Source organism: Vespula pensylvanica, chromosome 12 (genome assembly GCF_014466175.1).
Source record: "Vespula pensylvanica isolate Volc-1 chromosome 12, ASM1446617v1, whole genome shotgun sequence".
NCBI classification, from domain to species: Eukaryota; Metazoa; Arthropoda; class Insecta; order Hymenoptera; family Vespidae; genus Vespula; species Vespula pensylvanica.
In genome coordinates this window covers 2963884-2974644 of record NC_057696.1, presented here as the reverse complement: position 1 = coordinate 2974644, position 10761 = coordinate 2963884, and the positions used below count along the sequence as shown (strand labels likewise).

Genomic DNA, 10761 nt, shown 5'->3' with positions numbered 1-10761 from the left:
CCATTACTACGAGCTCATAAAATCCCAACGTTTCTAACATTGGCGACACCTTGTTCATGGCATTGTAACTTTTCGCATGATGCACTTTATATGACTATGAACACTGATTGGCTACTATTCAAATTTTAACCAATCAACGCATCAAATCCATTGTGAATTAGTTGCAACAGCACTTTAAAGAGTTCGCGCATATATTTTCTTTTTACTGATAAACTTTATAGACTAAAGAATATCTGTGTTTCTAACTATTCATCTTTTTTCGCGCTATCGACTGATTCACAGTATTCTTTGCTAAAGTCAAGTAGAGTCTTTTTAGACATGACGACGGCTAGTTGAATCAAAATTTTAAAATAATAATCGAACGATAATATTGAATTGCTTTCATTTAAAAAGAAATTTTATATTGTCATTCGTAAAATGGTCAGTTTTCTACAATGATCTCAATTATATTAAATAAATAACATATAATAATATTTCTTATGACATTATAAATATAAATATTACTTATATCCTACGTCTATTTGCAGACGCGTTAAATACTTGTGAAATATATAAAATTAAGATTCATTATATTATATCACGCGGACGGGTGTTTAACTAGTAAAGATCACTTTTATAGATTGTGTTCTTATTTTTTTTTTTTCTTCTTTTTTTCCTCATATTTATTTGTATACTGGAGATTAATTATAAAGATTCGTTAATTTTCTTACAACGTACATTTACATTTTTGTTGTAAGAACTTTGTCATGTAATATTTAAAATAATACTTTAATCTTTCTTACTGTATTCAGTTATAATAAAAAAAAAATTGGAACATTGTTTCTATTTAATGTTTGAGTAAAACAAATTATATAAATGTATTTCTCATAATTTCGTAAACAAAATATTAGATATTTCTGTTGATGAAATTTTATTATAATAAATATCAGAGTTTTTTTTCATGAATATTAAAATATTTAACAAAATTCTTTTCCATATATTCTGATATTCAATTTCACATTTTGTCAAATTATACGACACAGAAATATTGACATTTTGTAAAAGCTTATCTTTTTTTTTTTTTTTTTTGTTAAATAAAAAATAATGTCTAATATTCGAAATGATTATAGATTACATTCTGATGAATTATATGCTCCAACTACATATGCCACGACCGTTGCGTGATCTAACTTCCCTGGAATCATAGATATTTTATCTAGTGTCTTTTTCCGTCTACTTCGTTGTTCTTGCTTGGACAATTGCACTAATTGACCATCTTTGTGTTGTGCATAATATAAATCTGTATCTTCTAATATTCTTCGTTTGGCAGCTGTAATACGTACCTTATAACATAAAAGATTACAAGATGCAATATAATTAGATATATCATGTATAAAACAATTGTATTTAGATTAGATTTTAAATTCGTAAGATAATGATTATGATAATGCTGTCTCATAGTAAATTAACTTACTGCAAAATCTAGGAGAAGTTCACAAAGATGTTTGGCACTATTACATGGTGGTCCTTCACCAGAAACTCCTCTTCTCAATAAATCTTCCATTCTGAGGAGCGTAAGCTCGTGTCTTTGATATGCTTCTACTACAGGTAAATTATTACTATTTCCGTTGCTATTACCAGACTCTGTATGCCGTAAATTTTCTGCTGATTTTCTTCTTGTTTTTGTTCTTACATCATTGTTACTTTTCATTGATATTGTTACATCAGAAGCAGCATTATGATTTGGTAGAACTGCAAATTTTCCAACTACTGGATCAAAATTATCTGATATACCATCACTGGTTAAGAATACGACATCGCCAAGTTCAACTTCCGTTATAGCGAGCGTTAAATTATTTAATTCTGGGTTAGATCCATCGACAGGTCCTAAAGCTCCTAATGCATCACGCATATCACGCATACAATGAATATCGTGAGATCCTCGTGTTATTTCTCTGACACCAGTTTTTCTACAATAATTTGTTAATCGAATTTATATATATTAATGAATTTATATTATTCATCGTTTATACTAAATCTACATATCTAACTCTTTCTTATATAGCTTGAATATTACATTAGGTTCAATAAATTTTAATGACTTTAGTCTGCTATTGTATTTTACCTTGAGTATACGTATGCTAAACTATCACCAACATTGCATGTACAAGCCACAAATTTTTTATGGTGAATACTGGAATTAGTGGTTGTGCTCTCTAAGGGTAGAACAGCACATACAGTCAATGTTGTGAGCATGCCTTGTTCCTGAAGTATTAACGAATGTGCTGCATGGAATGAACGTAAGAGGGCTACAAAAACATCTTTTGTCGTAGTTATAGCACTATTTATCGAAGGTGAAAAAAGAGCTTTATTCAGGTATTCCATGCTTCCATGCACCGCAGATCTTGCTGCAATGCTTGCCTTTGTACCTAAACATGCGTTACAATAAAACAAATTGCACTATTCTATTGTGTTCTATATAAATTACTTCTTTTTCATATCTAGTTTATTATACCCCAATTGACACCATCAGCCAGAGCCAATATTGCTGAATTTTGTCTTGCAGAAATACCAAAGCAGTCAGCAATTGGTTCTCCATTGTTAATATTATTTATAGGATTTTTTTCATATAATGTTGTAGCAATACCATAAGCCATTTCATGAGGAAGAAACCAATTTGGAACTCCAGCAATTACAATGGAAGATGAATTTGATCCTAAAGAGAATTATATTAGATTAAAAAAAATCACAATTATATAATGAAATATTTTGTAACTTTTTTTTTCTAACCTGTTCTATATTGTTCACTTTGATCCAACATGTCAATATAATCAATATCAATATCATTCATACTTAGATGTCTTTCTTGAAGATTAACTGCTGTAAGTCCACTATCTGGGCCTGTTAAAGCAGCAAAGACTTCTTTATCATCCTGATAATTTCCAAGTTGCTTAATAGGTAATTCCTCTGGATTTCTACCATGCAAAATCGGTGGGCCTTCTTGTTTTGTTTCTAATCTGTAAATCATTATATAAAATATTATATCTTATATTTAACTATTTTATTTACATAAAATAAAATATAAATGTTTATAATATAAATATTTTACATTCTATACAGAAAAGGATCGATTTGTACCCATTAAGATACCGCGTAATGAAACATTCGCTTGGAAAATCCTGTGTTACTGATCTTGGACTACGAAGAGGTTGTTCTCCTAGCCCCATATTTTCAACAGCACCAGCCAAATTACTAATAGATAGTTGGCGCATAAAGCCAGCTACCTTCTTGCGTAAACTTGGCATTTTTTTGTTATTTGGTATCAGTTACAAATTTAATCTCTTAAGTTTGCATCTTTCATATTATAATAAAAAAATTCTTCCTTAAATTCAAGTCATGATTTAAGGTTTGAGGAATGTTTTTCTCAACCTAAAAAACACAATTGACAAAGAATATATTTTTTGCTTTGATTATTTGATCATTGATGTTAATATGTAATTGAACATATATCTATTCTTTAAATAAAAATTATAAAAACATCGTACACATAAAATGAATATGAATAAAAACGATTATTTTCTTTTATGTACACAATTGGTTTTTAGAAATCCAAATCACATTATCTTACATTCTTCACTTACCCAAAATACAGCAAAGACGGATACGTTCTTTAATATATAAATAACGATATGTAAATATATATATATAAATATATATTTGTTTCTTTAAAAAAAATGCATATCTTACCCAGAATTGTTTAATTGTCTGAGAATCAGATTACAATATATACCATAAAAGCACGTCTTTTACACTTAAGCGCCATATTGGTAATGTGTCAATAACCGATGAATTGCAGATAAACCTCGCGGGATTTACAAAAGTGTTATTTATTTATTAAATTTATAAGTGCTTTCAAATTAGTTCACATTATTTTTTTAGATTTCATTACATTTTTAAAACTAAACATTTGTCCGAATAAGAAGAGAAAGAGATAGAGAGAAATATATATATATATATATATATATATATATAGAGAGAGAGAGAGAGAGAGAGGGAAAGAGCATGACCAAATTACTTTGAAACTTGCACAGTAGTTCGCGTCAAATTTCCGTCGAAGTTTGTCGAATTTAATGTTTCTCAATTAAAATCCTATATAAATTAAACGAATTGCATTATCACATTTCTTCTTTATCTACGTCATTTATACAATAAAGACGTATAATTACGTCAATCAAGGAAAGTTATTTATTTTCCTTTTCTTTTGTGCACAAATGCTTTTGACATAGTTTTGACACTTGGTCAATCAATATGGCGGCCTTTTCGCAGGTGAGAGACCATCATTTTTCTCATTTATTTTAATAAACGCGTTTTACTTGCGATTTCGTCATAGTAAGAAAATTTTGCGATTAATATCTCTTTTACATAATATTACGTAACGAATTTTTTCAATGTTTCTTTTTATGAACCGTTATATTCTTTTCAATCTGGTAAGTTTCTGCAATACTTTTCTATATCGTTGAGATATGCGTTTGTACGCATGAAGGATGAAATTTATTCTGACACGCGGGACTTTTATTACGTAATGTGATTATTTAAAATTATTCTTTATTCACTAGTTATAAAGAAAAAATAGTGTCAACTTTATTTCGTTGTTACTTTCACGGAGTAAGAAAATTATTCGATCGTCCTTGGTTCTATTTCTTTTTGTTAATTTTTATGTACGTTATTTTTTTAGCATTATAATAATCATTTTTCTGATGTCAAATATTTTCTTGGCTAGTCTATAATGCAAAACACTTGCACAGATGTACGTTTGTACTTCGTAAAAAATCGGCAATGTACAAAGGGGAATCTATTATCGAATAAGTATTGAAGTGAATTTTTCATGCCTGTGGTACTGATAGTTCAATAAATAGAATAAGCCAAAGAGAATTAAAAAAAGTATATTGCAAAGAGGAAAACAACTAAAATATATATTTGAATGAAATTTAAAATATAAAATGTTTGAGTCACCAAGAAGTTTGCAAGAAGTCTGCATTGATTTTATTTGCGATAATGTTTTGGCTTTGTGTGAAGTACATCCTGGTGATACAGGTGAACATTCAAATGGATCATCCTCTCCTACCGCATATGGTAAGTAATTCATGTTTGTATATTTAAAATAAAAATTATTAATACATGGTAAATGATATGTAATAAAATGATTAAAATTAAAAGAAGAATATATTCCAGATCAAGTTAGTTGTAAATTGAGTGAGAGTAGCTCCGAAACTACAACAACAATACGTACATTGTCCAATGATGTATCACCAAGTTTGGCTACAAGACTTAGTTTCAAACATCCTGATGCCTTTTTGCCAACTGAGATATCAGAGCAATTATTGTCTAGCCTTTGCGAAAAGAAAACATTATCCGATCTAACGATTACACTTTTTGATTCAAAATCAACCAGATTAAGGTATAACATAAGCTATGGAAAAAATATAATATAATATATAAAATATAATATAATAAATAACATTGTAATTAATATATTATTCTAGGCATGTAAAATTAAAAGATGCATCTACATTATCTGCAAAAGGTTTAAAAGTTCTTAAACAACATAAGGTCATAGATTTGGTAGTAAATGGTTTAAAAGTCACTGTTAATGATCTGATCAGCTGTTTAGGTGATTGGAGTTTGCAAAATCTTAGGTCATTGAGTGTAGCAAAAGGCAGTTTTATGGATTGTTCAAGGTCTGTATAATATATATATTTCTTTTTATTCAAAAATTTATGTAAGATAATTAAAGTTAATTTATACAATTTAATATTGTTCTTAGATACTGTGTAGTAGTAACATTGAGCAAATTACGTGCACTGCATACTTTGAATGTCTCAGGAACAGAATTTAATAAACATGGATTAGAAATAGTGGTTGAAGATCTTCCACTTTTAGAAAATTTAGATATATCATGCACTAGAGTCGATGATATAACACCGTTAAAAAAATGTAAGGACCGTTTAAAAACTCTAACTATGTACAATATAAAAATAAGTGGAAGTCTGATACCTGTTTTATTGGAATTAAATGAATTGAGAAACTTAGATATTTCTGATGAAAAAGATACATATGCTTTTGAAATGTTTGCACCTAAGAAACAAAAAATAGGAGATTTTCTGAAAGCTGTACATTGTATGCCACATTTAACTAGTTTAGATTTGTCTGGTAAATATTTAAATATATTTGTTTACTGCACTTATATATATATTTGTTTTATTATTTATATATATATTTTTTTAGGTAAAGATGAAATAAATCCAAAAGATTTAAAAGAATTTATTAAAGCACATCCACAATTGAAATTTCTTGGTCTTGTACATTCTGACACTTGTTATGAGGATAGTTTAATAAATCCTGAAAATAAGGATTATAAACCTGACCTTGTTGTAAGTTAATCTACAAAGAATTAACGTGATAATAAAATTAAGCATTAATAACAATTATAAATACTTTTGATTAAGTATGCACAAATATGAAATATATTAATGAATATAACTTGTTATTGTAGGTCAGCGGTACAGCAACTGAATCTCAAATTCTAGAAGCTTTGAGAAGATATACTTGTCGATCAGTCTATGTTCAAAAGTGTTTATTTAATCTGTTTCGTTTGACACCAAATTTCTTTGAACCACGCGTTGATGTAATCAAATTAGTGCTGCCTGGAATGCGAGAACATCCTCAGGAATTTCGTGTGCAAATGGCAGCAACCGCATGTCTTTACAATCTTACAAAAGGTGAATCAGCAATCATGATTCATCCATCAATTCTTAAACAAATAGTTGACTTAACATTGACTGCTATGGAGTCATACCCAACTCATTATCAGCTACAAAAAAATACGTTATTGACACTGTGTAGTGACAGAATTCTACAAGATGTTGCATTTGATAAATATAGGTAACTAATATTTATATACAGTTAATATGAAAATATAATAAATACATGACATTTTAATACTCTAATCCATAACATTTGAAATATTATTACATAAATTTAATATTTGTAATTTCAATAGGTGTGCTAGATTAGTAATGAATTGTTTATCGACATTCGATGATGCATCGATGAATCGGATGTCAGTAGCAATTTGCTCCATTTTAGCAGCAAAAATATCAACAGCAGAAACATCTATGCTTGGTGCACAACCACAGTATATGTCAAAGTTATTAACAATGGTCAGGTCAAAAGTTCAATCTAAATCAGTTGATATTACAATGAAATTCACATTAAGTGCTCTATGGAATTTAACGGACGAAAGTGCCACTACATGCAAAGTTTTCTTGGATGAGGGAGGAATGGAGTTGTTTCTTCAAGTACTTGAAAGTTTTCAAGGAGAATCTAGTGTGGAGACTAAAGTACTTGGTCTATTAAATAATATAGCCGAGGTTGGTATTTTAACACCAAAAAGATTATTTTCTTTTATAATTATTAAACGTTTTGAATTGTTATCTTATTGATTAAATCTATGAATCTGTAATAATAATTAATTTTTTATAGGTTGTACATTTGAGGCCACGACTTATGCAAACTCGTTTCATATCAATGCTTTCCTTGCTCTTAGATTCTGTACACATTGATGTATCTTACTTTGCTGCTGGTATCGCAGCACATTTGCTAAGTGATGGTCCTAATGCCTGGAGTTCAATGCTTTCACAACCTAGTAGAGAACAATTGCTAGATCAATTAGCTCATGCTGTAACTCATTGGCAAACTCCACAAGGAGAGATGGTTGCTTATAGAAGTTTTCAACCATTTTTTCCTCTTCTGCGTTGTTCAGATGCATATCCTGTTCAGCTTTGGGCAGTATGGGCGATACATCATGTGTGCACAAAAAATCGTGAGTTTTCTTTGTAAACTACTTTTATTTGAAAATTTATTTTTAAAACCACTATAATTTTTATTAAAAATATATCATTAATATTTGCAGCAAAACGCTATTGTAGCATGTTAACTAGAGAAGGTGGAGTAGAAACATTAAAATATCTGGAAGAAACACATACAGAAAATACAATGCATCCAAATTTGCAGTCTTTATGTCGATCAATTCTTGAAACTCTGGAATGAAATTCTTGTTAACATCAACCACTGCTTTCCAAATTGAGAAACAAGTACCATGCAGATGGTATACTAGTCAATGATTATCTTATTACAATCTTGTATTCTGTTTGTTAGACCAAATAATTAAAATTTCTGTATGGAAATGATATTCATCAAGCAAGCATTGCAATCAAAACAGTACAATTCAGTTCATTTAAATTACATTGATTAACATTGAGGGCCTGAGATGAAAATAATTATCTTAGCTATCTTAGAAAGATCCTTTTAATTGAACTTAAGAAATGATTCACTTCACTAAGGCAATTATACTGTTAAAATAAAAGTATTAAGTCTTGTAACTAATAGTACTTATAATAAAACTGAATGATTTAATTAATGTAATTTCATATTAGGAAATCTTATATTTAATCTATAATTTAACGAAATAATTATTTTCCTAACATATTTGCATTTCATATCACTTTTAAATCTAATGGTATAATCGTTTTAACGAGGTGCTATGTAGTATGGAATATATTTTTTTTCTTACATTATTATGTTCAACAATATCAATATTCTGCAATTGCTGTAAGATGGTTATATTACCATATTCTTTATAATATTCCTTTTTAATTATTATCGTAGGTATGAATGAACTAAATAGAGTATTATAAAAGCTCAAAAATATATATTGTTATATATGAAAAAGAGTTAATATTAGAAAGATTTCAATAATACTGCAAAAAGTGTCAGCTACTTTACCGTTTTAGTAACATGCAATGTATTAAATGACATCTAATTTCTATTTTTTAAAAGTCTACTTTTGATAGAAATATCTAAGAATACATATATATAATAGAAATATGTAGAGAAAGAGGGGGAGAGAGAGAGAGAGAGAACGAATATCACTTATGTACTAAAATAAATAGAAACTTTATGTCATATTATAATATATTTAGTTCAGGTCCTCAACGTGTTTTGTTAATAGTTGTATCTTGTAAATGTTGAAATGCTAATCATTAGACCATTTTTAATAATTAATTGTACATTTTTATGCCTTCAGAGATTATATGGAAGTAAAAATTTCTAATAAGAAAAATAATGTTCAAATTATATCTGTTACTAAAATCTTATGAATTTATATAAGTGAAATTTATTCTTCTGATATATCATCGAATGTTGATCTGATATGTAAAAAATCTCAAGCTCAATGTTATTGAGTTTTAATAAACAAACTACGTGGGCTTCTAATGTGTTTCTTTTTTTTACTTGATACCTTATAGAAATATCTTTATTAAATTCCATTAAACTCTTCCGAGGTAAGCCAAGAAAATCTTTATTTACCACCCATTCATTTTACATTAGTTCTTTACACTTATGCCTTAATTATTCTTTTTTCTTGTGTTTTTTTTTCTTTTTTTTTTCTTTAATGGAACGTAAAAAATGTTCGTGAAATTTGTATCGTTATCACTCAATTGATGCTGATGCTGCACTGCACCTGCAAAATACTTAGCGACGTGGAAGCAACATACGAAATCTGGCTTGATCATTAAAATGTTGAAAATCAGCTCTCCTCCTAATATCATAGCATAGTGGGTTAATGACTCAGAAATTCATTTTACATCATCTTACAAATTAGTAGCAACATATTTAAGATAAAATTGAAAGTATATAGTTAGTTGTGAATAAATGAAAGTTGCATACATGATCTTTTGTAAATAGACATGTTATATGATAAAACTAATGACATAGGTTTAGCAACTTTCATTTATCATGCATACAAAATTGACTATAAATTATAGTAGTATGGTATTATCCTAAACATTCACATTGTAGTTCAATTTCTTTTCTATTACTTAATTATAGAAAAAACTCTTTTATGTTCAGGAATAGAATTAAAAAATTGTTTAATTAATTTTATCTTCATTAACAAAGATAAAAAACAAAAATCAAAAAATTTTTTATATATTGTTATTATTATATTTCTCTGTATCAGCCTTAATATGACAGTATTTGTAAAGCTCTCTTATTTTTTATAATTATACATTATACTCTTTTTATTTCAGGCATCATCTTGGAAGTTAAAAATGGGATTGCTTCATATATTTTAATGTTTTTCAAGTGCAATTTTACAAGTGACGTAAATATATAAGATATACAATAAAAATTCATATTTTCGTTCAAACTTTTTTTTTCCTTTTACAGATATATTTAAAAATGTCTAATCTTCCCTCGTGTTAATTTTGATTAACTTTAGTTAGTACAAATAATTTTTAATGTAATATATAGAAAGATTTAATATATTAAAATAACAGATGTTTACCCCAGCATGGAATTAATTATTTATATTTTTTAGAATTGTAATAATATTAAGGAATTGTATAATTTTTTAAATGTAGTAAATACAATATATGTATCTGAATAAACACAAGTATTATAACTGAATGAATATTTGAGATATAAATTTTTAATTTAAATAAAAATGTAAATTAAATTATATAATTTTAAAATTGATGTGCATTTACGTTAAAAAAAAAAAAGAAATTTTTTTGCATTTCTATACAAGCCAAAATATATAAAACTTTTATAAACATATATGTTGATATTGTATGTTCTTAACATATTTTTATACAGATCTCATGTATTATATATTTGTAACTAATTTATATAGAAACCTATACATTACAAAATTTGTGTAAT

General features: G+C 27.7%; 2 protein-coding genes across 6 annotated transcripts; one reads left to right on the top strand and one right to left on the bottom strand.

Moving 5' to 3' along the window:
• Window positions 1-955: 955 nt before the first annotated feature.
• On the bottom strand, window positions 956-3946 carry LOC122633477 (PP2C-like domain-containing protein CG9801). Of its 2 annotated transcripts, XM_043821395.1 has the most exons (8): window positions 3727-3946; window positions 3621-3647; window positions 3118-3408; window positions 2770-2996; window positions 2495-2695; window positions 2105-2408; window positions 1454-1949; window positions 956-1322 (listed from the first exon to the last, which is right to left on the bottom strand). In XM_043821395.1, the coding sequence occupies exons 3-8, from the start codon at window positions 3282-3284 to the stop codon at window positions 1104-1106; spliced, it is 1614 nt and encodes a 537-aa protein (XP_043677330.1). In that variant the 5' UTR covers window positions 3285-3408; window positions 3621-3647; window positions 3727-3946; the 3' UTR covers window positions 956-1103. The 2 variants fall into 2 exon arrangements, with proteins under 2 accessions (XP_043677330.1, XP_043677329.1); XM_043821394.1 differs by lacking the exon at window positions 3621-3647.
• A 100-nt stretch (window positions 3947-4046) lies between these two features.
• Window positions 4047-9312, top strand: LOC122633475 (protein zyg-11 homolog B-like). Of its 4 annotated transcripts, none has more exons than XM_043821389.1 (10): window positions 4047-4305; window positions 4760-5112; window positions 5197-5437; window positions 5523-5717; window positions 5804-6189; window positions 6265-6410; window positions 6533-6921; window positions 7040-7409; window positions 7522-7861; window positions 7952-9312. In XM_043821389.1, the coding sequence occupies exons 2-10, from the start codon at window positions 4980-4982 to the stop codon at window positions 8086-8088; spliced, it is 2337 nt and encodes a 778-aa protein (XP_043677324.1). In that variant the 5' UTR covers window positions 4047-4305; window positions 4760-4979; the 3' UTR covers window positions 8089-9312. The 4 variants fall into 4 exon arrangements, with proteins under 4 accessions (XP_043677324.1, XP_043677323.1, XP_043677327.1 ...); XM_043821388.1 differs by having other exon boundaries at window positions 4715-5112; XM_043821392.1 differs by having other exon boundaries at window positions 4048-4305; window positions 4715-5112; window positions 5212-5437.
• Window positions 9313-10761: the final 1449 nt, after the last annotated feature.

Bases quoted from the DNA above. Each gene is read 5' to 3' on its own strand.
- LOC122633477 (XM_043821395.1), bottom strand. From the start codon at position 3,284: ATGCCAAGTTTACGCAAGAAGGTAGCTGGCTTTATGCGCCAACTATCT. The intron at 2,997-3,117 runs GTACAAATCGAT...AATGATTTACAG, and splicing joins ATTACGCGGTATCTTAATGG to ATTAGAAACAAAACAAGAAG. The intron at 2,409-2,494 runs GTATAATAAACT...ACGCATGTTTAG, and splicing joins GGCTGATGGTGTCAATTGGG to GTACAAAGGCAAGCATTGCA.
- LOC122633475 (XM_043821389.1), top strand. From the start codon at position 4,980: ATGTTTGAGTCACCAAGAAGTTTGCAAGAAGTCTGCATTGATTTTATT. The intron at 5,438-5,522 runs GTATAACATAAG...ATATTATTCTAG, and splicing joins TCAAAATCAACCAGATTAAG to GCATGTAAAATTAAAAGATG. The intron at 6,190-6,264 runs GTAAATATTTAA...ATATTTTTTTAG, and splicing joins AACTAGTTTAGATTTGTCTG to GTAAAGATGAAATAAATCCA.